Source organism: Biomphalaria glabrata, chromosome 1 (genome assembly GCF_947242115.1).
Source record: "Biomphalaria glabrata chromosome 1, xgBioGlab47.1, whole genome shotgun sequence".
Lineage (NCBI taxonomy): Eukaryota > Metazoa > Mollusca > Gastropoda > Planorbidae > Biomphalaria > Biomphalaria glabrata.
In genome coordinates, this window is record NC_074711.1 from 43661764 (window position 1) to 43688962 (window position 27199).

Here is a 27199-nt window from a genome sequence, read left to right on the forward strand (position 1 = left end):
TCTAAGACCATTGGACAGGAAATCACCTCACTCCACCAGGGCCTGCCTTAGGCGTGGGCATACTAGGCAGCCGATTGATGGGGGCATTGCACAGGTCTTGGAACAATTTTGTTTTTTTAGAGAAGAAATATCGAAAGTTTTCCCCATTGGTATTGTTGGAGTCCATTAGGTTTTATATAAATTGCGTCATTTTATTTTTTTTGCTGCTTTTGTATTACTTTTGTCTATTTCATTTGAGGGCCCCCAAATTCACTTCGCCTAGGGCCTCCAATTATCTAAGACAGGCCCTGCTGTCATTCCATATGAGGATAAAAGCACATTCTTGTTCCATATGCTAAGAAACATTTGTACAAATAATCCTTCTTCCCTAAAGCTATTAGAGCAAGGAATGGGTTGCCTAAGTCAGCAGAGTTATGTCATGGGTAAAATATGCAAGACTAGATTGACACACGGACACGCGTCAGACGTAATCATCTTCTTTTGTACAAAGCTTATAACTCTGATCTGTCTGTCTCTCTGGTCACAAGTTTGTACACGCTATTTCTCCGACATCCAATTTCGAATCAAGCTGAAACTCTGCACTCTTTCACATGACAAGAATTAATTAAGAAAAAACACACCAATTATTTAATTAACTATAGCTATTAATTATTTGTTTTTGGTATATAAAACAAAGGAAAGAAATAGTACTTCACTGAAGTGGTGGTATAAGCTAAATTAGTCCCCTTTATGATAAGTTTTAAACAAACAATACATATATAAGTAAGTTAGTTCCACTTTCAGACCCTGCGATCTATAGGGCAGATGTAAAAATCTTCTGTTTCTGTCATGTGGCTAGAACAACGACCAACCGTATTTACTTTCCCAAACTAATATCAGGTATCTATTTGAGCTGGGTTGGCGCCCGAAGTTAAAAATCTTCATCTTCAGTCTTCACTAGGATTCGAACCCGGGACCTCGATTCAGAAGCCAAGTGCTTTACCGCTCAGCGAACGCGCCTCCATAGATATCTGACCTTAGCTTGAGGAAGCGTGAGTTCGAATAAAGGACGTTCCCATTTTTAGCGGCCCCGAAGGGGAATAGACGCTTTTAGTTTTGTGTGGTCTGTCCGTCCGTCCCGTTTAGATCTCGTAAGCTAGAAAAAATAGTGAAAATCCGACATAATAATATTTAAGAACTTACTGATGCAACGGCTACTTTTTTCTAAAAGCGAAAAATTTAATTTAAAAAATCAACTATGCAAGCAGTTTTTTTCATAAAAAATACACCATTTTTACAACTATTCACTATTAATATTAACAAATACCGGAGGCTATTTAGTAAGGCAGACAATTATTTACCATATTTTAACACATTTATGCAAACGATTTTAGAGTTTTTGTGTAATTTTTTTTTTTTAAATGTATTGCTAAGTTAAGTAAGTTCTGTCATACTAACTACTACATTAAAAAAAAAAACAACTTTTTTTTAAACATAAAAAATCTATTTAATATGCATAAAAGTAGAACATAATTTAAAACAACAATCATTAAGTAGTTTTTCATCTTATCACATGAACTGCAGAATGCAACCCAGTATATAAAAAACGTAACTAAAGGAGTTTTTACTGATTTTACTGATTTGTAAAATTAAAAAATAGACTGTAGATCTAGACCTAGACGTAAACCGTGTGTATCTTTATTAGTGAATAGTTATACTACATATCAAAATGTCTAGCAGAAAGGCTCAGCGAGCAACTTCAAATGTCTTTGCTATATTTGATCAAGATCAGATACAGGAGTTTAAGGAGGCATTCAATATGATTGATCAGAACAGAGATGGCTTCATTGATAAGGAAGATCTTCATGATATGCTTGCTTCATTAGGTAAGGATCCAGCAGATGCCTATCTAGATGAAATGATGAGTGCAGCCCCTGGTCCTATTAATTTCACCATGTTCCTGACAATGTTTGGGGACAAACTGAAGGAACAGACCCTGAGGATGTAATTAGAAATGCCTTCGCTTGCTTTGATGAAGAAGGAACTGGATCTATTCCAGAAGAGAGGTTAAGAGAACTACTGACAACAATGGGAGACAGGTTTACAGATAATGAGGTTGATGACATGTACAGAGATGCACCAATCAATAAGAAAGGAGAATTCAACTACCTTGAGTTTACACGGATCCTGAAATATGGCAAACGTGAAATGAGACACAGTAATAGCTTTTAAAACATATGAACAACTTTGCATTACTTATTCTGGATGCTGACACTATAACTTTTATTCTTGCTTATTTCATTTTTTTTTTCATGGAGGAAGTAGTATTGTATGAAGTTTAATAGGTCTTTTTTTTTCCCCCCTAGGATTACAGAATTTACTTCATGTAAATATTATAAGCTATTAATTACAAATTTAAGGGCTTTTACTGTTATGTTTCAGTGGCCTGTTTTATAGAATTCATCTCAATATTTTTGATCCAACATTTGTGTTTTGTTTTATTTGCCATGGATAAATCACATTCCACATGCATCTTTAAAGGGAACATTTTTTTGTGTTTTTTTTTTACAACTGGTGATGTTCATTTCCAAAAAGAAAAGTATTTTTTTAATAACTATTCCAAGCCATGTTTATTTTGCTCATTGGGATTCTTTAATTGTTGATTTTTTTTTTAGACTTTCAATCTTTCAGTATTGACTTGAGATGTGTTCATATCTCAGTTTCTTTTTATAATGTAAATAATACTTAGACTGTATCTGACACCATACACACTTGTCATGTAAGTCTGATAAGAAATGAAATGTATTTGTCTTATGTCTATTTAATAAGACCATGGTGACTTGAAGGGAGTTTTAGCTTACTAAGCATTTATGTGTGCGTCAACACTAAGACCATTACCTAACTTTCATAGCCTGTCATTTTTTGTTCAATAAATGTATTGTATCTTTAAAAAAGGAGGTTTTTTTTCTTATGGAAATTTTTTTTTCTCTTGAGGCTTTGAATAAGAATAAGAACAATTAGATCAATTAGATAATCATTATGACATCAGTTAGACCAGGTTAACATCTAACTTCACCTTCACTTTCACCTATCCCTTGGTCTGCTGGACCTTCTTTCTCCATTCTTCTCTGTCGTTTGCCTTTGATAGAATTTCATGCTGTTATTCTTTCTGAAAATATTGAAACCTGCCTTTTTACCAGCCTGGGTGGACCACTTCGGGGGTCAATTTAGAGTTTGTGTTTCCACATAAACTGTCTTTGTAATTTTTTTTTTTTGTAAATGCTTTTAAAAACCGACTACGGTAAAATCACCCAGATATCTCTTTCTTTCTTCACCCCCTCCCAATGTTCCCAACTGGTCCAGACAAGTGATAGGATAATAACGTAGTGAGAAAGCTGAAAGCATGAAATAGCTCTAAACAAATTAATTTGAATCAGTCATGTTTTTAAATTTGTAATAGATCTAGACTAACAATAATAAATATGTGCTATTAGAAATATTTTTACCAATTGTTTTTGTGAAGCGCAATTTCCTGCTTTAAGTTTTCACAATGTGCTATGACCCTATCACTTGTCTGGGCCAGGTGTAAAAATAAAAAAAAGGGGGGGGGGTATCTGTGTCAGTGTTACCGTGATTGCTTTTTGAATGCATAAAAAATATGCAACTTGAATTTCTCAAGCCTCCTCAAGGGAACCAATTCCATTTATACCACCATATATGTCAAGTACGATTTCGTTCCCTTGTTCGATACCAAAACAAATTAATTACCAATAGTTGTTTAAATAATTTTTTTATTATTTTTTTGTCAGATACAAGAAATAATTGTAAACTTTCAACTTAATCCGAGATTGTATAAGAAATAACGTGTATAAACTTTTTACCAGACAGACAGACGGACAGAGTGAAATGATATAACCTCGTAAAATTACATTTTACAATTATTTTACTTTATTAAAAAATATTTAAAAAGCAATATGTTCATGAACTGAAAATACTTTGACGTGTGTTGAAATAAACTGAACAAACAAATAAACAGATATTTTAAAGGGGTGTTAATTTCTCCTCTCCACATGATGTTTCAATATTTGATAGATCTGGACATGAGAGTGATGTCCCTGGAGGTTTCAGCACTGGGCGTCTCTCGACTTAACATTCGGATCGATCCTCGTGAGAAACTCGGGCTGTAGACCAGATAGTGAGTCCACCAGGAGTCGTCTGCTAGACATGGACAATAGAAGTGAGGCAAACTTGGCTTCAGTAGGTCCGTGAAAAGATTCCTCCACTTGAACATCAAATCGCTCACACGTGAACATTGTTGTGGATCACTCACTTGTGACTATTATCATGTTTGGATTTAAATTCGACTTTTTGTTTTTTAATTGAAAAAAAAATTCGCACAATTTGTGTTACAAATTCACCAGCAAAGTGGACAATGCCAATATAGGTTAGACATTGATTCAATATATTCTGTTTCTCAATCTTTTCATGGTCAATGTTTTCTTTTTCTCATATAATTAAAATTCATATTTTTTGTTAAATTGTTCACTTTTCTCACTACTTAAAGAGCAAGCTGGCTTGCGTATCAATCTTTATCACCGTGTTGATTTAGTGAGATTTTGTAGCCTAATAACATATCTGGTCTAACTGCTTCTGTCTGGTCTAACTGCTTCTATCTGGTCTGTTTATATCTGAACTAACTGTTTCTATTTCAGATATACTCTACACTTTTTTACTCAAATAAAAGAAAAAAAAACGAAAGGATATTTTAGTTTGCCAAACTAGAAAAGCTGATAGTCAAAAATTTTTTTTTCAAAGTTAAATCCCTTATTTTGTGTTAAACCTCGGAAGCTGAATAGCGATTCCTAAAACATATTGGCTACAATGACGGAGATGTTAAAATGAAGATTTAAAAGCACTTTTGTGTTATTGTATTCAATTTACTTAGTGAAGAATTCACATTGATAGAATAGTTACACAGTCCCATGTTACCAGATAGCTGTGTTAGTAGGTTTTAGTTCAACTTGGACTTACAAATTTATATTTTTTTTTGATATATTGATGTCAAAGGTCGAAATGAACTTTAAAAATGTAGCTTGTATAATTTAGTCTATTTATTGAAAAGTTTACACATAACAAGAACTAAATCGGCTAGTTTGTCAGCATAGGCGTGACAACACACTACATAGGCCTATTAACTGTTTACACACAGTAAATATAATCTAATAAAATAAAATCGTCAGGAAAAGAAATGAAAATAAGATAATAATAATAAAAAGGTGAATCGTAAACCTAGATCTATGTTTTAAAATCACGCTTCTTGTACTATGTCGTCTGCTACTGATCAGCGTGTTGCTGAAAACCCTAAACCCCCCCCCCCCCCCCCCAAAAAAAAAAAAAAAAAAACAAAACAAAAAAAAAAACAACTAACTATTGTTTATAAAATCGTATAACATGGTGACCTGTTTGTATCTTCATAATTACTTATTTGACGGTGAAGTGGAAATATTGGCAATACATTAAACAATGCCAAGAACTTCACTGATGGCAACTACATAAAACTAATGGAGCTAGTAATTTTCAAACTATCGCAATGCTCAGTAGCTTATCTACTTATCAAGCCTCACCTCTAGTTTGTTGCCCATTTGTTTTAAACTAAGTTGTAAGTCATTCGCTAAAAGTCTAATTCCCCCGTCCCCCCCCCCCCCCATGTTGAAATTAGTTGGTGCTGAATACAGGAGAGCCTAGAAACTTTGATTCTGCAATTCTAAAAAGAGAAAAAAAAGTCATCTTTTAAAAAATATAGGCTATCAAGACTTCCTTTATTTCTTACACCGGATACTACACAAAGCTAAAAAGTTTATAGTATAGACATATATATGTCTAGAGTTTATAGTTTTACCGCCATGTACAAAAAGCTCCAATAGGGTTTTAAAATAACTCGCGAGTGTGTGCGTTACTTTGAGATAAAAATCAAGTTAATTAATAGGAAACCGCCACAAAAGTAATTACCTATATGTATATAAAGATATATTAGTTAGATATAGATCTACACCCATTCTCATAATTCACAGTCTGGTTTGTTTCGGACAATAATTCTTGATCTATATAAATAGTTACCGGTAATATTTGTATCTCGTAAGATGAAGTCAACCGGAATGAATACAAATCCGGATTACAAATAAAAACAGCAAAAGAAACGGAGTTAAGTTTTTGAGAAGTGGACATTTCATGAATGAGTTAATTTGTAAAAGGTAGGCCTACGTCATTGGACATTCTCATACACGAAGGTAAATCTATAAATATCTGTTTGATGTATCCTGTGTACAGAGTACGAAAGTGTTGAGAAGCGAAGTATTTTAATCAACATTAGAATCATGTTTGCGCACTTTTCAGCACATTTCTAAATTCTTTCGCTAGTAGCATACAATAAATGGACCTCATTCACCATTCGTAAACAAACATTTAGCCACGTGATAATGTTGATAAAACAATGGAAAAAAAACTGTCATGTGACAGCCTGTTTGTATTACGTAATCTGTATAGAAGAGATAGAGAACCACGTGGCTAAATGGTGTTTGTTTACGATTGGTGAATGAGGTCCATTGTTTAATTAAGTTGGCAACAGAGATCTTTCAATATGGCGTCTGTTTAATTATTTCAACATCTATTCCGACATTTTCTTCTGTTCATTTTCTTACGTTTTTCTTTCACTTTAACTACATCGCCACCACATTTCTTTTGATCACTTTCTCTTTCTTTGTCTCTCGAGTTGGAATGGGTTGATTCTTAACAGAAACGGGATCTTCGGAATCAGTTTAAACAAAGGGTAGATTACTTTGAGTGTGAAACTCTCCAATTTAATAATACTTTTGATACAATGAAATTGTTTAGTTTTTTAGAATTATTTAAATGAGCATTTCAAAGAGTGAATGTGAGTCCAATGCTAAGATTTAAACAAGACACGTAGGCCTAAAATTTAAAAAAATACTTATTTAAAAAAGCGAATTCCTGAATTATGAACTGAGCAACTGTTTAGTAAGAGCGATTCTTTTATTCTTTATAATAATGAACCATATTTTTTCACATATCCTCTCCCACTTTTGTGAGTGTGTATATACGTGCATATATGTACATAGCTTCTCCTTCGTGGTCGAAGATGAGCACATTTCTCATTTCCTATGGACTCGAAGATGGCTGTAAAGTCCAATCCTCGCTTTAAAAAGCCGGCCGCATACTTGGCATGGGTAGGTTTGGTCAGTTGCAGATAGGCCTGCTTCTTCTCTCGACTTTTGTTGGTTCGGCGCTCTTTCGCCCAGGCCACTCTTCTTGCTTCAAATCCTGAGACTCCGAGACTCACAGCTTCACGACATGAAGAGCGATCGACAGCTGGTGCTTCCCAGCCGTGAATTTCGATATCGCATTCCTTGAAAAAGCTCTTGAGTGTCTTTGTAGCGCTTGTATTGGCCACCCTGGGAGCTCTTTCCTGCACACAACTCCCCGTACAGAAGTCGCTTGGGAAGGCGATAGTCTGGCATGCGGAGCGAATATATAAATCTACTTAGAGTATGTACAATTATGAGAGATCCAGACTGTGTGCATACAATGTTCGTAAACGTCAATTTAGTTCTATTTAATAATTGAGGCCTACAGGCGGTAAAACCCGCTGACGTAGGTCTGTTCAAGATCAACATTGTCTAGACCTCTTGACAAATTTAAATTATTTCTTTTTATTATACTTTGAAAAAAAACAACAACGATCAAACGTCTAGAGTTTTCCCAGTGTGGCCAATGAGGTAGTACATTTTTCCCCAAAGATATACGTCAACTGTCAAATTTCTAGGAATAGCGTTAGAACCGTGTTTACCCATTTTGTTTATACCGATGAAAAGTTTGCAAGTTGAAAAGAGTTGCAACTAAATGTGAACGAAACTTATTTTCATTTTATATACATCTATTTATCTACATACTAAAAAGGGGAGCTCGTGTCATCAACTAAAAGTGTCATATAACCAACAACAAAAAATCATAAAGTTTAAAATGCTATGAGAATATCAATGAATTCAATCAATATTTTTGTTGACATTAAAACGATTAATAAAACACTTGCTATGGTTGAATGCGGTCAACTGAATTAAATATTTAAATATTAGTGATCGAAACAGTACATTGATGTGTCTAAGTTTGAAGCACAACAAGAGAATAAAGAAGCTTGCTATGTCACACAAATGTTTTGGCGGCCACTGTAGATCGGTTGTAACCACTCACACACAATGTTAGTCATGATTTTGTTTCTGAATCTTGCACGAGTTTCATATTAACACGAACCCGCTTTTAAATCCTGTCATTAAAAAAAATAAATATTGTTGTACATCTAAGGCAAACACTCAACGAAAGTTAACACTAAACGAGGTATTTATAAACTGTACAAACAGACATGGACCTCAGCTATGAAGTCCCAGAGTGTCCTATCTCAAGTGACACCAGTCCTTTTCTACCTAAATACCAGTACAACAGGGGCGGACTGGCTATATGGGCGTTCGGGCTAATGTCCGGTGGGCCGGTACCTTACTGGTCGGTACGGCCACCGAAAGGGCCGCATGAATGCCAGTAAAATGTTTTAAGAGCGTCGTGATTTAAAAAAAATCTTTTACACTTTAAAGACTAATACTAATCTTAATCATTGTTGTAAATACCCTACATCCGTATATAGTTCTAGTAGACGTCAATTCCTCATACACACCAAACGATAAACAAGAAAATTAAGGCCATTGTTTCTTAATGAGATCGACGTTAGTGTGATTCGGATGAATCTGTAAAGAGACCAACAACGTTTTCAGTCCTATAGATGACATGTCCAGTCACATACGAATTGTTATTGGTTTGGTGGAGTTGTTGCATGATCTCAAGTCGGCGCTACGAAGTGCTTCATAAAACCTTGCTATTATCTTGAACAGTGTAGACATGTGTTCATTGGAATCAAAAGGCAAAAGAAACGAAAAAGATGGAGCAGAAAATAAATAAACTAAAAAGCAACTATGGCTAGAATCCTGTCCAAAAAATAATGTAGTAAAATTATTAATGTTTTCTCGCTAACAATAAGTTTCACCAACTTTATAATTACAGCATTTATAAATGAACAGGCTCAACGCCATAAAACGACAAAGATCTAGACCTAGGTCGAAATACATACATGCTTTTTTAAACATATAAAATGATTTTGACAGCATGAGTTTTACTGAACGTAAGGATATTGAATTAAGTTGAGAAAGCAGTATTTGACCTTGTGAGTACAGTAAAATTCCCCTTTCAGACCTTGCGATCTACAGGGCCAATGATGTTAAGGTCATCTGTTTCTTTGGCCAATGTTTAACGAGCAGCACGACGACCAGCCGCCTTTACTTAGTCCAACTCAAGTCAGGTACCCGTTAGAGATGGGTGGACATTTACTGAATCATGGGAGCCCTAAAAATCCTAAATTCAAAATATAATAGCCTTCCGAACTGCCGTGAAGAGCATATGCTTCAATTCAATCTGTTTTTTTTTTTTATTTCCATGAACTAAATTCTGCGTTTCAAAATAGTTCATGTAATAAGACTTAACCGTTTCAATATTTATCTGACCACTTATGTTTACTTTTTCTTTTTATATAAATAAAATACTCAAAGTAATATTGGTTTACAATAGAAATGTACTGCTTTTTTCAAAATGTAAATTTTATTACAATAAATAAAAGAAAAATATTATTTCTTGTAAAATTTTTGTAATGATTAATGCAAAAAAGATTGTATTAATATTATGCCATTCGAACTATTCCCTGTAAAAAAAAAGGGTTTATTATCAAATGAAATGCAAAATTTTCTTATCAAAACACCTATAGTATAGAGTTCACTATATCGTTGTACCACGATAATAAAAAACCGAAAGGTCATTCCTTTACAGGTGGATAACTATTGGAAAGGATGTTATCTATTTTTAATTTATGAAAGTATTAGTAAATTTAGAATTTTTAAGGTCAAATGTAGTGTAAGAATGAAATGTACTCTTTCTTGTGACTAAAATAATATTTTAAAACATAGCCAATTGTTTTCTTTCAAATAAAGTTCAACATTTAAAAACAATACGGTATGTAAACATTGAGATGACAACAACAAAAAATATTTGGGGGGGGGGGATTTGTGCTGTTTATATTATAACTGTTATTGCGTGTTATTGTGTGCTGTTTATATTATAACTGTTATTGCGTGTAATTTTAAAGATCAGCTCAAACGTCAGCTTTTCTAACTTAAAAAGGAGAAGAACGCCTAACAGCAAATGGCTTTTGTCTATTGAAGAAAGAAAATAAAATACACAGCTTTGAATGGCATTTATTAAAATGACTAGATCTACTTCAGGCAAAGTTGAAAATGTCTGATTTAGAAAGATATTCATATAATATAAATATCAATAATTGAAAAAAAACTCAAAATAAATCCTAGGATTTACTAAGACTAAAAATACATTTGTAAGCCCATTAGCCTATCCTAAGTGCCATTTCAGTTTTCAAATAAATGATTCTTGAAATGAATAAATCGTAAACAAAATAGTAATACATACAAGTACATTGTTTGTTTTGTTTCTTCTAACTAGTCAACTAGAAGAAATTAAAAGATACAGAAACATTTTAAGGTGAGCAGGAGTAAAACTGTTTACAGGCAACATAAACATTTTAAGGTGAGCGGGAGTAAAACTGTTTACAGGCAACAGAAACATTTTAAGGTGAGCGGGAGTTAAACTGTTTACAGGCAACAGAAACAGAGAATCAAAGCAACTAAAACTATTCTTGAAGGCTGCACCTAGTCGCAACTTAGTCCACTCTTTACATATTTATTTTGTCAGTTCTAGATTTAGAGAGGCGCCACCTTTATAAACCGTATTACACACCCGCCCCTTTAGAAAAAAAAACGCGTACACATATACTTTTGACAGGTCTTTCTAATTCCTGTCTCAATTTTTAGGACTTTTAATTTTTGTTTTAGAATAGGGGCCTACATGTAACTCTAGATCTAATAGAGGCTTACTTGTAGCTCTAGGTCTAATAGAGGCTTATTTGTAGCTCTAGATATAGTTTGGAAATAGTTCAACACACACACACGCTTTCACAGAGAATGTAAAACCATCGACTTATATAAAAGTCTATGGTAAAAACACATTTGATAATTACAGATAATCCCTCACAGTCACTCTGACAACTATCTCCACCTGGAGGAGAATTGCCCTCGCCTTAAGTTAAGTAAGAACATGTTAAATATACGTATACTATCGTTCACGGCAAGTCGAAGAAATAGTGATTATATGTTTGTGATGAAGAGTGCATGTTGCATATATATATTTATATTTCCAAAAGTTTTTACAGAACCCAATGCCCAAAGCTGTAGTTATCTGTTTAGGTCAGGAAACAGTAGTCCAAAGTAATACTAAATGAAAGTTTCATTCCTCAAGTAGAAATTATTAATAAATTAAACGCACACTATAAACACACTATTTAGCTTAATCTCAATAATAAATTCACTAAAAATATTTAAATAAGAAGCTCAAAACATATTAACTGGATTACCCAAGTTATTGTCTCCCCTTGTATTTATATCCTCTCTAAAATTAGAATCTCTTTTGTACAGAAAAGAACGATAATTTTCTGTTAGGGAAGTCCTTACACATTCTTAAACTCCTTTTGTATTACTTAGTTCTATAAAAATTTACTGTTGTTTCTCGAATATTATTCCGCTTGTTGATTATATAATTAAAACAACCTTGACATTGACATGAACGATATTTATCACGTGACAGTAGGTTAGGATACATAATATAAATGCAACAATGTTTGGGTACATCCTCATTCTCTATGTTCTATATCTGTGTTCAAACAAACTCCCTTTTAAATCGCTCTCTAGTCTCTTATTGTTTTGTAATTGGGGGATACACGGGTGGGGGGGGGGGCATTTTAGATTCTTCTACCTAGATATGTGGAGTAATGGGTGCGGCGAAAAAAAGGACACAAGTTGACCCTAAGCACCACATCACCTAATCACCCCATCGCTGATGTAAGAGATTTGAAGTGATAGTGAAATGTAAAAATGCAAAATTGTGAAACCAAGATGAAATAGATTGGAGAACGGAACATAAAAATCGAACCTTCTCATTGCTGACGCAATCTACAGCATGTCACACCGTAAGTCAGCAAACACAGCAATAAATGGTTAAACATTTATAGTTAATAATTAAAATACATTATGTCTCCAGGCCTCTACCAGACAGAGAGTCAAGTGTATTTCTAATGATAAATCGATATATGTGTGAAGCTAAAGTAAACCGCAGTAAAACCAACTGAATAAATTTATATGTTGGGTTGAGGGTTTTATTCCAATCACATAAGTTAAATGAGATCAGTAATTAGAGCTTAATTAAATTAGTAATGCGATTGCATAATAATAAGGACTTTTAAAAGAACTAATATATAATAATAACGAAACATCACCCGAGAATTTTCCTTTTATTTTCATTCTCTTTATTTTTTCCCCCTTTAATTCCAAGAACATCTGTTGTCCACTCTAAATCATTAGAATGAGGGGCAAGACAGCCTTCAATGTCCAGTGTCTCATTAGAACAATTTTTTTTTCAGTTTCTTTTCAATCCGCATGTTGTCTTTTACAAAAATATTTCATGACAAGTTTTTTTTTTATTCTAAATTCTAAGGATGTTTCTCTTTAAATGTTTTTTTTAGAAATACTTTTTTTTGTACGCTGTTGTTTTCATTCGTTGGTTTTATGTTTTGTGTTTTTGAACGCGTTTTCAAATTAAAAAATAAAATATTCAGATTGTCATTTTTAGCTGCCCCCGAAAGGGGAAAGACGCTATTAGTTTTGTGCGAAATGTCTGTCCGTCTGTCCGTCCGTCCCGTTTAGATCTCGTAAACTAGAAAAGATATTGAAAATCCGACATCACAATATTTTAGACCATTCAAAGTTCTGATGCAGCGGCAACTTTTTTTTTCTGAAAGCGATAAATCTAATTTTTAAAATCAGTTATGCAAGCAGTTTTTTAAAGAGAAAAAGCTAATAAGTATGCATTATAAGTTAGACCTAATTTAAAACGAATACTAATCTTGTAAACTTCATTTTCGTGAACGCCTTCATGAATGTACAGACACATAATTATTTATTTTTTTTGAGCATTCGAATAAGAGATTGAGCCTTTTCAAAAAAATTACATCAAATTTAAGACTTCAGCTAGGTCAGGAGAGGCGCGGTAGCTGAGCGGTAACGCGCTTGGCTTACGAACCGGGGGTCCCGGGTTCGAATCCTGGTGAAGACTGGGATTTTCAACTTTGGAATCTTTGGGCGCCTCTGAGTCCACCCAGCTCTAATGGGTACCTAACATTGGTTAGGGAAAAGTAAAGGCGGTTGGTAGTTGTGCTGGCTACATGACACCCTCGTTAACCGTAGGCCAAAAAAAAAAAACTGATGAAATTTACATCTGCCATATAGACCAAAAGGTCTGAAAGGGGAACTAGTTAGGCCAGGTTCACATCTTTACATTCACTTTCACATATCCTTTGATCTGCTGGACCGTTGGGGCACTACACAAGATCTGTTAACCTTCATTATCCATTCTTATCTCTCATTTGTCTTTGATATAATTTCATTCGGATGTTCTTTCTGAAAATATTGAAGCCTGCCTGGTGGACCACTTCGGGGGCCGATTTTGAGTTTGTGTTTCCACACAAACTGTCTTTTGTAACCTTGTCTATTTATAAAATTTAATAGGAATGCATTTATATATATATATTTTTTACATTGGCGTTATATGTCAGAGATTCCCAAATGAGTATTTTTTTAGTAAAAACAGTTCCACAACAGTTCTACAACAGTTCCACAACAGTTCTACAACTATTTTTATTTTACCTTACCCAGTTAACCCTAAGCAATCAATTGATATATAAACCTGCACCTGCGCACTTCAAATAGCAATAAACCAACAAGCAAAATATAAAATACTGAAAATAAAACAACAACGACAGCACAAAAGTTATATTAGGGTAAGAACTCCACCTAAAAAAGCCACATCTTTCAAAACTTTTTCCCTTTTTCGATATAAAACACCATTTAATAAACTAATTGGTTAATTTCTTTTTATTGATTTATATTTGTTTTAGGAAAATTAATAATTGTGAAAAGTTTCAACTCGATACTAAAATGGGATGTGGGAGAAATAACCAGCAAGCAAATTTGTAAGACAGACATAGTGCTGATATAACCAGCTCACAAATCTGTAAGACAGACATAGTGCTGATATAACCAGCTCACAAATCTGTAAGACAGACAGAGTGCTGATATAACCAGCTCACAAATCTGTAAGACATAGTGCTGATATAACCAGATCACAAATTTGTAAGACATAGTGCTGATATAGCCAGCTCACAAATCTGTAAGACAGACAGAGTGCTGATATAACCAGCTCACAAATCTGTAAGACATAGTGCTGATATAACCAGCTCACAAATCTGTAAGACATAGTGCTGATATAACCAGCTCACAAATCTGTAAGACATAGTGCTGATATAACCAGCTCACAAATCTGTAAGACGTAGTGCTGATATAACCAGCTCACAAATCTGTAAGACACAGTGCTGATATAACCAGCTCACAAATCTGTAAGACAGACAGAGTGCTGATATAACCAGCTCACAAATCTGTAAGACATAGTGCTGATATAACCAGCTCACAAATCTGTAAGACAGACAGAGTGCTGATATAACCAGCTCACAAATCTGTAAGACAGACAGAGTGCTGATATAACCAGCTCACAAATCTGTAAGACAGACAGAGTGCTGATATAACCAGCTCACAAATCTGTAAGACAGAGTGCTGATATAACCAGCTCACATATCTGTACGGCAGACAGAGTGCTGATATAACCAGCTCACAAATCTGTAAGACATAGTGCTGATATAACCAGCTCACAAATTTGTAAGACATAGTGCTGATATAACCAGCTCACAAATCTGTAAGACAGACATAGTGCTGATATAACCAGCTCACAAATCTGTAAGACATAGTGCTGATATAACCAGCTCACAAATCTGTAAGACAGACAGAGTGCTGATATAACCAGCTCACAAATCTGTAAGACAGACAGAGTGCTGATATAACCAGCTCACAAATCTGTAAGACAGACAGAGTGCTGATATAACCAGCTCACAAATCTGTAAGACAGAGTGCTGATATAACCAGCTCACATATCTGTACGGCAGACAGAGTGCTGATATAACCAGCTCACAAATCTGTAAGACAGAGTGCTGATATAACCAGCTGATATAAGCTATAGAAAAAAAGATTTAAAAAAAAAGAATTATTTATACAAATTGTGTAATTTCCCAGACTAGATCCTCACTTCTGCTAACATCCTAGTCTTTTGGTTTACAGTACGAAGGAGGAGGGGAGAGTGAGTGTGGAAACGATACGAAAGGCCCTCTGCCCCCTCCCCGTTTGACTAATGATAACCAAATCTTTAAATCTATACTATACAGCAGACAGATCTAAAGGCCTATCATTATTAGAATATTATAAAGTCTATCTATACTATAAAGCAGTAAGTAGTATGTATGTCTGTATGTGTGTTGTTTTGTTGTCTGTGTTGTTGTGTGTGTTTTGCGTTGTGCGTGTGTTGTGTGTGTGTAGTTGTGTTGTATGAGTGTGTGTTGTTGTTGTGTGTTTTGTTTTGTTGTGTGTGTTGTGTATGTTGTATGAATGTTGTGTGTATGTTGATGTGTGTGTAATGTGTGTTGTTTGTGTTCTATGTGTATGTTGTGTGTGCTGTTGTTGTGTTTTGAGTTGTGTGTCGTGTTGTGTTGTGTGTGTGTGTGTTGTTGTGTTGTGTTGTGTGTGTGTTGTTGTGTTGTGTTGTGCGTGTGTGTTTGTTGTTGTGTGTGTTTGTGTTATGTTGTGTGTGTCGTGAGTGTGTGTTGTGTATGTATGGTTTGTGTGTTGTGTTGATTTTTTGGTGTGTATTGTGTTTTGTGTGTGTGTTGTTGTGTTGTGTGTGTGTGTGTGCTGTTGTTGTGTTTTGTGTTGTGTGTCGTGTTGTGTTGTGTGTGTGTTGTGTTGTGTGTGTGTTGTTGTGTTGTGTTGTGCGTGTGTGTTTGTTGTTGTGTGTGTTTGTGTTATGTTGTGTGTGTCGTGAGTGTGTGTTGTGTGTGTATGGTTTGTGTGTTGTGTTGATTTTTTGGTGTGTATTGTGTTTTGTGTGTGTGTTGTTGTGTTGTGTGTGTGTGTGTGCTTTTGTTGTGTTGTGGGTTGTGTTATGGTGTTTGTGTGTTGTTTTGTGTGGTGTTTGTGTGTTTGTTGTGTGTGTGTTGTGTTTGTTGTATGTTGTGTGTGCAGTAAGCGTTTTGTGTGTGTGTATTTTAATTTTTTTTATTTATATCGTGCGTTGCATGTCAGGATTCCGAAGGTATGTTGGTCTTGTGTGCTATTTATGTCTCCCTCATTGTACATTGTCATTAAATGTATTTATTTATTATTTAGTGTGTATGCCTCGTCTGTCGGTTTATCTCAACTACCTAAAGGGAAAGGTCAAACTGTTATTTATTTTAAATTTTTAAGGCGAACCTCCAAGAGGTCCATTTTTACTTCCTTTCGACCAATTTACTTTTATAACCTACACTAGACTAAAATAATAAGTGATGGTTAAGGAATAAATCTTTAGTAGTCTAATCATGGAACTATACTAATGGAACACTAGCTTCGAGTTTTTTACAAAGGCAAAGAGAGTCGAAGTGCCGTCGGGCATCTTTTTTCGCGCATGGTCAATGTGGAGAAATCCATGATGATGCCAAAGAAGAAATTTACTCCGTCAGTCACTAGGATCGACCTGCATTGAGTGTAAAACTTTTGTACGCTCTATTTGATTAGATGTGTAAAAACTTCATTCATTTTCTGACTATCTGATATAATAGATAAAATTTTCCCAAATAAGAGATCGTCACAATAGTTGTTTTTTTCGATCACCCTATAAAATGCCACTTTTGTTTCCAAAAAAACAGAATCTGAATTCCAAAAAATAGAATCTTTCAGTGCTTCTGTGTTTGGTTTATTTACACTAAATCTGGATGAAGACCTGTCTAACGTTCCGCTAAATGCGTATTTGTTACGATATACAAAATTGCAAGAAATAAAAATAGGAAGCCTAATACGGTTATGACACTCCAAGCTACACATTTCTACTCGCTTATTATTAGTATTATCGAAACGACTGTACACGTCTTGTGAGAAACAAAGAAAAAGTTCATCTCGGTATTATATATCATTAAATTAAATGACAAAAAAAAAACACAACACAACTATAGCCTAATCTAAACTCAAATAGATCTAGAGCTAGATTTTCTTGGACAATTGATATAAAATTAGTAGGCCTATAAAAATATTTAATACAGATCTAAATAAATACATACTATTGGAGTCATTCTTTAATAATTATGAGATAAATGTGTGGGGCGACACAATGTAGCCATGGATTAGTAAGAAATATCAATCATCAGAACATTGCCGTACATTTTTAGATACATTTTTTACACAAGCTGCATAGACTGCAGAGACTGCAGAGACTGCATAATGCCTCCACAAAAGAGTCAGCCAAAAAAAGAAGCCTTTGCCCCTTCCTTGTCCTGTCTTGACCAGCCAGTGACTGAGCAATACTACACGAACGCGTACACATTTTTTTTTTAATTCTTTGCGAATAACATTATACACAACACATTTGTTTCTATGAGTCCACATTTCATTTAAAATGGTTTCAAAACTATTTATATTTGGTGATTCGGAACATGTAATTGTTTTTAAAGACATAGTATATATTAAAAAAGCAAAAAAAAAAGATTTTTAAAAATACATTTTTTAAAAAGATCATACCCCCATTATACAACCCAAAATAAAATTTAAAAAAAATAATGTAAAAAAATATTTGGTTCCAAACGCGTGTTGAGCCTGTGATCTTGACACAGTCAGATGCGTGAACGTGCGTATTTACCAAATCAGCCAGCGGGAATTCAAACTTTTGTGATTATTTTTTTTATATTATCAATATATGGACATCTGTTGGCCTCCTTCAGTCGCGTTACGACTATGGATCATCTGATGGAAATGAGATGAATGCCTGGGCATTAGCTTGGTCGGAACGATGTCGCCCACACATCAGTTCCCTCCTCTCTACGCAACTGATGTATCCAAAGGATACTAGACCTAGACTTCTGATTTAGAACTCCTAAGATCTAGTCTAGGTGTACATCGTCTAGATTTAGAATCTCTATTAGTTTGACGTAAACACATATTGTTAGTGTGACTCCACATTTCATTGGAAATGGTTTCAAGAATATTTATATAAGGTGATTCGGAACATTGTAATTTTGTTACAGACATAGTGTGTATTTTAAATAATAAGTTTCTACAGGATCGAGATGTCTCCTTTACCTCATCTTCACTGATACATCTTTGGGGGATCACACATGATTTGGCCACCGCCTTTCTCCATTTCTCTCTGTCCTTCGCCCTTGATAGAATCTCTTTCAAAACACCCATTTTGTTATTTTGTCTTCCCATCGCTTTCTCTGTCTGCCTCTTCTTCTTGGTACTGGTATTGTTCCCTGAAGGAAGGTCCTTGCGAGCCCCTAGGACCTTGTGATATGACTAAAAAAAAGCAGTTTAGTTGTGTTATTACAACATCTCCCATGTTACATTCAACAGTTACACGCACGCGCTGTACTATTTCTATAGAATGTACTTTAAGATCTGGCTCTTTCATACAAACAGAATGGTAAAGCGCTTGGCTTTCGAACCAAAAGGTCTCGTGTTAGAATTTCGGTGAAGACTGAGATTTTTTTTATTTCGGGATTTTAATGACGCCCTGAGTTTACCCAAGTCTAAAGAGCACCTGACACTAGTTGGGGGAAGTAAAGGCCACTTGACACCCTGCTCGTTAACTAATGGACAAAAAAAAAAGATGATCTTTACCTCTACTGCCCTATAAATCTTAAGGTCTAAAAGGGGTTTAATTATTTGTTTCTAATTATCGAACTAAATAGTATGACAACTTGTTTTAACGACATAAAACCAAGAGAACAAACAGAATGATAAACAAGTTGGGAAACAAAACCAAGAGAACAAACAGAATGATAAACAAGTTGTGAAACAAAACCAAGAGAACAAACAGAATGATAAACAAGTTGGGAAACAAAACCAAGAGAACAAACAGAATGATAAACAAGTTGTGAAACAAAACCAAGAGAACAAACAGAATGATAAACAAGTTGTGAAACAAAACCAAGAGAACAAACAGAATGATAAACAAGTTGTGAAACAAAACCAGGAGAAAAACATGATTCTGTATTTGTTCAGCTGTCACTCAGAAGACGATTAGCGCCCTTTACGTGGACGCTGACGATACTACTTTGACGATAAGTCGCATTTATATATGTACATTTATTATGACCTCCTCAACAAAAAGGTCATCCCTCACGGTCTCACCCTTAAGTCAGGATCTACCCACGCCATTAAAAATTCATTTCTGGCAACTATTTCATCGAATGTCCTAGAATGATGTATCCTAAGTTAAATATTCCAGCTATTTCCCCTCGGAAAAATTCCATTTGATCCAAGGGCCTGAAAGTCACTAAGAAAGAAATAACGATTTTCATCAAATTGGGGGAATACAAAATCCCCGTGTATTAAGTCAAGTCATTGGTTCTATTAGTTAGCTGGTATTCCGAGGCTGAGGGGAGTCTTAGTTGGAACTGAAGAGTCAGCTAAAGGGCAATGACTGCTGTTGACTTTTGTCCACGCATTAAAGATGGCCGTCTTTTCTTCAAATAGTTACAAAAATAACACAAACTCCCATTTGTCTTTTTCTTTTGTGCTCATCTGGATAGAGTCGTGGGTAACGTCTGATTTAAACAAAACAACAACGAAAGGCAAGCTAAACTTTCTCTAATTGCGATGTGAAGTAATAAAATACAAATAATATGCACTTGCAGAAAATCTTTGGTTCTAGCAGGGCCGGCGTTAAGTAATTTGAGGCCCTAGGTGAAGTGAATTAGGTGGCCCCAAATGAAATAGAAAAACAAAATACCGAAAAATAAAATTACTCAATAAATTGAAACCTTCCTGCATCTAAATAAAAAAATACAATAAATTTATAAAGCGCTATTCCCGTAGCGTTACGGATCTTGAATCATAGTAGAGACTAAGAACTAGGCTAGTAGACTAGTCATAGTGTTCTGATATTTTTGAGATTAGATCATAGTTTTTGGGGTCTCTGCTATGGCAATCGGTGGTCCCAGGCAGCTGCCTAGTTTACATTATGTCTTAGGCCGGTCCTCGTTCTAGTGAAATAATACTAATTCAAAAAATTCTAATTTCTAAGTTTTCTGAATATATTAATGTTTCCATCGATTTTTTGGGGGGGAAGTTATTTTGAAAATATCAACTCTCATTTAAAGGCAGCTTTGAACGCAAATTTTGTTTGGTTTAAACCATTTAAACCTTAAATAATGAGGAAATATTTTTGTCAATGTTTGACATCAAATTTTCCAGTAGTTCAAATGTTGAAATGAAATTTGGTTGTTTCAATATGTTACATTTTGATGAATGAAAGTAGACTTATAACTTAGTGCGCATGCGTAGTTTAAAAAATAGTTTTAAAGAAACACAAGTGTAAAACGAATGCGAGGAGTTTCAAGAGAACAAAGATCAGGATAGAAGTACTGGGCCTAGCCGGTGAGCAGAACTTGTTTTTGTTCAATTACTAGATCTAGATCTAAAAATTAAATTCTATGTTACATAGGTTAGGGTTGAAAAAACAAACAATAACTTTACTTCTTTAAACTACTTTACAAAACAACGCCTTGGTCCAACTTTCTAAAACATTTTCACGACATTTTTGTAGTGTTAAAAAATCTCCATGTCCAGTCTACATATATAGTATATATAAGTCTGTGGCACTGGCGGATCCAGGGGGTGGGGAGGGGGCGTTAGGGGCGATCGCCCCCCCCCCACTCGACCGACCCCCCCCCCGGGTGGGGGCGAACGAATTTTAGTATAGAATTCACACAATTTGTATACGAATTTATTACTTATGTTATAATATATACTAATTATTTATATTTCAACCTATTTTTAGATTATTTCACCCACCCCTTCTAGTATTTTGGCCGATGTGGTAGGATCGGGAGGGGGCGATGGCATCAATCCGCCCCCTCCCCACCATAAACTTTCGAGAGGGGGGGGGCGGTCCTATTTATTTGTAGAAATCACAGCTTGCTAACAGAATCAATTAAATATCTATATCATTAAAACTTGTTATGGGTATTTTAACCGGTCTTGATATTATGTCGTTCACGTTGGCCGATCGGAAGGGGAGGAGCGAATACCTCTACTGCCCTTCCCATCTAAACCCTTTGTGTGTGTGGGGGGGTCCTACTTTTATGGAGAAATCATAGTAATGAACAAAATTAGTCGAATATCTTTATAATATAAAAAGGTGGAAGTGCGATACATGCAATCACCTTCCCCCCATCGGACAAACCAATACTTTTTCTTTTTGTATTATAGTAAGAAATTACAAAATTTAAAAAATCTGTCACTAATATAATTTATATATGCTATAAAGTAAATTCTTATATCGAGTCGCCTAACCCCTATTATTTAATGCGAAATGCATTCATTAGCAGAAATTATAAAAAGGAGCGAAGATTAATCGTTTTCATTTTACCGCCCTTCCCCTTTCCAGACAGAGTTTGTGTAATTTCACATGAATTTATCATAACTATTTTAAGAAAGACTTTGCTTTGGAAAAGTTATAATTCAAACGAAATTTTTCAATATAACAGTCAAGGTTGAGATGAGTTCAAAAGCCAGATAATCTTTTCCTAGTCGACTTTTTCCAACCTTTACTCTATCTCATATTTTTCTAGTTAAATAAATTTAGGACTAGAACTCACAATTTATACTTGAATTTTATTAAATATTATTTATCGAATTTTTTTTTTCGGCGGCGATCCTCAGAGCCTTAATCTAAATATGTGGGGTATCTGATCTTTTCAAAGAACAAATCGGTTGTATTTGCAATGTATTAAGTGACTATAAATTCATATTAGAATATTTTTCCAAATTTTTCAAAAGGTCCTTTATTATAGAATGAATAATGAGCTGTAGGTCAGGAGAATGCGTTACTGCTGTGAAGAATGCAAGAAAACGCTTTTGGAGTCGATGCTTCGCCCCGAACCCCACTGATAAATAATGAGTGTAGATGTCAGGAAAATGCGTTTCAACCGTGAAAAATGCAAGAAAACGCTTTTGGGTGTCGGGGCTTCGCCCCGAACCCCACTGAGAAAGCTTACAGCGCTCTCCCAGACCCCCAAGCTTGCAAGAGAAAGGCCTCAACGTAACTGTTTTTTTCTATTTTTTTTCGCCGAAGATTGAGAAACAGTTTTATTTTATTCTCATATATCGAATATATATATATATATATATATATATATATATATATATATATATATATATATATATATATATATATATATATCCTGTACGCACGTTTATGCCTAGGGTTATGGTTTACAGGGCGTTAGGGTTAGGGTTTGGAAAAAAATCGCCCCCCCCAACTCCAAAGTTCTGGATCCGCCAGTGGTCTGTGGTCTACTTATTTTTAATAAGCCTTTATAGTTCACTTTTTTTTTTTAGACAAAAACCAACCCTAACAGTATTAATAAGATAGACCTAGAGTCTTTTTTTTTCTTTTTTCCAGAGGAGAAAGAGAAAGAGCAAGGAATATGTTACCCTGGAACACTGGCAAACAAAAAAATAATAGGCCTACTAATAGCATTAAAAAGATAAATCTATATTTGTCATTTCGCTACATTAAAAAGTGACAACATTTTGAAAAAGGGTGAGATGAACGGTTACAATAATTAACTAAATAAAACCAAATTGATGTTTCTTTTTATTTAGAGAACAAAATGCAAAAATGAAAAAAAATAAAATAAAAGGGTGTTGGGGTCAGGGTCGAATTGAGAAGGAAGAGAAGTCATACGATAAGGACTAACCTTTTTTTTGTCGGGGGATGGGGGGGGGGGGTAAGTGAGAGTCATACTAAATTAACGGACGCAAAATATGAGTGCGTGTTTGTCGGGGGCGCATTATGAGGTGGGTCTTTCCAAATCAATTCTAAAGTCTATGTCAGAGAAATCACGATGCCCAGGTTAAAATAACCAAAATGGAGGTTCCAGAGAGCGAAAGAAAGAGAGATACACAGAGCGAAAGAAAGAGAGATACACAGAGCGGGACGTAACATTTCATTGTAACAGAGACACTAATTGACGGGCTAAAACAGTCTGTTGGTTGATCGTTAAAATGTGGCCCATTCATAACAATTAAAAAAAAAAAAGAAGGTGGATCCTTTACCCTTGGAACGAGCGTAGCAGGTGCGTACTACTAGAAGATCTTTCTATAAACTTACGAGAGTAGCCAGTGTGTACTACTAGTAGATCTATCTATAAACTTACGAGAGTAGCCAGTGTGTACTACTAGAAGATCTATCTATAAACTAACGAGAGTAGCCGGTGTGTATTACTAGTAGATCTATCTATAAACTTACGAGAGTAGCCATTGTGTACTACTAGAAGATCTATCTATAAACTTACGAGAGTAGCCAGTGTGTATTACTAGTAGATCTATCTATAAACTTACGAGAGTAGCCAGTGTGTACTACTAGTAGATCTATCTATAAACTAACGAGAGTAGCCAGTGTGTACTACTAGTAGATCTATCTATAAACTAACGAGAGTAGCCAGTGTGTACTACTAGTAGATCTATCTATAAACTAACGAGAGTAGCCAGTGTGTACTACTAGAAGATCTATCTATAAACTAACGAGAGTAGCCATTGTGTACTACTAGAAGATCTATCTATAAACTAACGAGAGTAGCCAGTGTGTACTACTAGTAGATCTATCTATAAACTAACGAGAGTAGCCAGTGTGTACTACTAGAAGATCTATCTATAAACTAACGAGAGTAGCCAGTGTGTACTACTAGTAGATCTATCTATAAACTAACGAGAGTAGCCAGTGTGTACTACTAGTAGATCTATCTATAAACTAACGAGAGTAGCCAGTGTGTACTACTAGAAGATCTATCTATAAACTAACGAGAGTAGCCAGTGTGTACTACTAGTAGATCTATCTATAAACTAACGAGAGTAGCCAGTGTGTACTACTAGAAGATCTATCTATAAACTAACGAGAGTAGCCAGTGTGTACTACTAGTAGATCTATCTATAAACTTAAGAGAGTAGCCAGTGTGTACTACTAGAAGATCTATCTATAAACTAACGAGAGTAGCCAGTGTGTACTACTAGTAGATCTATCTATAAACTAACGAGAGTAGCCAGTGTGTACTACTAGTAGATCTATCTATAAACTAACGAGAGTAGCCAGTGTGTACTACTAGAAGATCTATCTATAAACTAACGAGAGTAGCCAGTGTGTACTACTAGTAGATCTATCTATAAACTAACGAGAGTAGCCAGTGTGTACTACTAGAAGATCTATCTATAAACTAACGAGAGTAGCCAGTGTGTACTACTAGTAGATCTATCTATAAACTAACGAGAGTAGCCAGTGTGTACTACTAGTAGATCTATCTATAAACTAACAAGCGTAGCCAGTGTGTACTACTAGTAGATCTATCTATAAACTAACGAGAGTAGCCAGTGTGTACTACTAGTAGATCTATCTATAAACTTAAGAGAGTAGCCAGTGTGTACTACTAGTAGATCTATCTATAAACTAACGAGAGTAGCCAGTGTGTAGTACTAGTAGATCTATCTATAAACTAACAAGAGTAGCCAGTGTGTACTACTAGTAGATCTATCTATAAACTAACGAGAGTAGCCAGTGTGTACTACTAGTAGATCTATCTATAAACTTAAGAGAGTAGCCAGTGTGTACTACTAGTAGATCTATCTATAAACTAACGAGAGTAGCCAGTGTGTACTACTAGTAGATCTATCTATAAACTTAAGAGAGTAGCCAGTGTGTACTACTAGTAGATCTATCTATAAACTAACGAGAGTAGCCAGTGTGTACTACTAGTAGATCTATCTATAAACTTAAGAGAGTAGCCATTGTGTACTACTAGTAGATCTATCTATAAACTAACAAGCGTAGCCAGTGTGTACTACTAGTAGATCTTTAAACTGTTCTAGTTCTTCCCTCTCCACTTGCCAACTATTTTGATCACGACTATTATTGTCCCATTGGTTCTGCTCCATGCACTCTTCACTCTACAGTCTCCGGGAGCGCTGACTAATTTTGTTTCATAATTTATCCCGTCTACAAGTTGGCTCCCTCTCCTGGTCAACTGGACATGACCCTGTCAGTGTCACATTTCTTATTCCGAATCATCTCGAGATGGGTGTCCTCACTCTCAGATAATTCATCCATTCACTCTGGCTAATAAAGATAAAATAGTTGATACCTTAATCCATTCGCTTTGCCTCCTTCTATGGAGAGACATCCTTCCATTTCCAGTTGTCTTGATTCCTGCTGGTTTGTTGTATTACTATGTTCATCTCCTATTTGCTATTGATCTATATATTCCCCACCCCTTTTGTCCCAAACAATATCTTCTTCATAATACTTACGCATTGGATGACACGATAAGTCACTTAAAACAAAAGAATACATATTGGAGCTATTGTTTCAAAGAGGTGACGTTGAATGTGATAAGTACTTAGATCTCGATCTAGTTATTACAAGGGCAAGGCAACAGTTGCTAAGTTTCATATTGCTAGCTAGTCGGTATGTCTTAAAGTCAATGATGACTTTGGTTATTTATAGAAACTCTTTAAAATATTCTTGAGATTTTTAAAATTTTGTTTTTAACCAGTCCAACAACATTGCAACTGTCTCGGCCCTCAGCTCAGCATTACACCTCTCCCTCCTATCCACCCCCCCCCCCCCTAGGCTCATGGGTTTGCCACTGTATAGACTAGGTCAATACATTCAATACAATATATCAAGTTTAGACAAGCTGAGTACCAATACAGTGAGTTTAGATAAAGCTGAGTACTGAATGAGTTTAGATAACGCTGTGTACTGAGTGAGTTTAGATAAAGCCGAGTACTGAATGAGTTTAGATAACGCTGTGTAGTGAGTGAGTTTAGATAAAGCTGAGTACTGAATGAGTTTAGATAGAGATGTGTACTGCGTGAGCTTAGATAAGGCCGAGTACTGAATGAGTTTAGATAACGCTGTGTACTGAGTGAGTTTAGAAAAAGCTGAGTACTGAATGAGTTTAGATAGAGATGTGTACTGAATGAGTTTAGATAAAGCTGAGTACTGAATGGGTTTAGATAAAGCTGAGTACTGAATGAGTTTAGATAGAGATGTGTACTGAATGAGTTTAGATAAAGCTGAGTACTGAATGGGTTTAGATAAAGCTGAGTACTAAGTGAGTTTAGATAAAGCTGAGTACTAAGTGAGTTTAGATAAAGCTGAGTACTAAGTGAGTTTAGATAAAGCTGAGTACTAAGAGAGTTTAGATAAAGCTGAGTACTAAGTGAGCTTAGATAAAGTTGAGTACTAAGTGAGTTTAGATAAAGCTGAGTACTAAGTGAGTTTAGATAAAGCTGAGTACTAAGTGAGTTTAGATAAAGCTGAGTACTAAGTGAGTTTAGATAAAGCTGAGTACTAAGTGAGTTTAGATAAAGCTGAGTACTAAGTGAGTTTAGATAAGCTGAGTACTAAGTGAGTTTAGATAAAAGAAAACCTTCAAGTGTTCTCACTAAAGGAAACAAGTCATGGCACTGCTAGAAAACGGTTCTATTATGTATGAGATAATTGATTTATGGGTTGAACTTTAACCCTTGTTTTTTTTTTCAGAGAGCCATTCTACTGCCTCTTACTGCGACTTTTGAAGCCTCTCTCTTCAATGTACAGCGGCGCTAGCAGCCCCACTGGTCAAGACATGTGCATAATACTTGTGAGGGTGAGAGACTGCTAAGTGGCACTGCTATACTATTTACTTACAATGTTTATATGTCTGCCTGTGTAAGTGTATGTGATTATGTTATGTGTATATGTGTGACTATGTTAAGTGTATCTGTGTGACTGTTAAGTGTATCTGTGTGACTAT

The 27199-nt window shown here is 35.2% G+C and overlaps 2 protein-coding genes across 6 annotated transcripts in view; both read left to right on the plus strand.

Moving 5' to 3' along the window:
* Nucleotides 1–27199, plus strand: part of LOC106066393 (uncharacterized) — a 55633-nt gene that overhangs the window by 1394 nt on the left and 27040 nt on the right. For 2 of the 5 annotated variants that reach the window (XM_056038076.1, XM_056038084.1), the window contains exons 1-2: nt 22812–22950; nt 26947–27052. The gene's annotated coding sequence lies outside the window, so the exon portion shown is untranslated. Of the gene's footprint in view, nt 1–4071; nt 4424–10605; nt 10645–22811; nt 22951–26946; nt 27053–27199 lie in introns of those variants that run through there. The other 3 variants (XM_056038063.1, XM_056038056.1, XM_056038069.1) reach the window with 3 other exon arrangements.
* LOC129927724 (myosin regulatory light chain 12B-like) lies at nt 1620–2330 on the plus strand. Its single transcript, XM_056038092.1, is given in 2 exon segments — nt 1620–1961; nt 1964–2330. Coding segments are annotated over 2 exon segments (501 nt in total). The 5' UTR covers nt 1620–1708; the 3' UTR covers nt 2212–2330.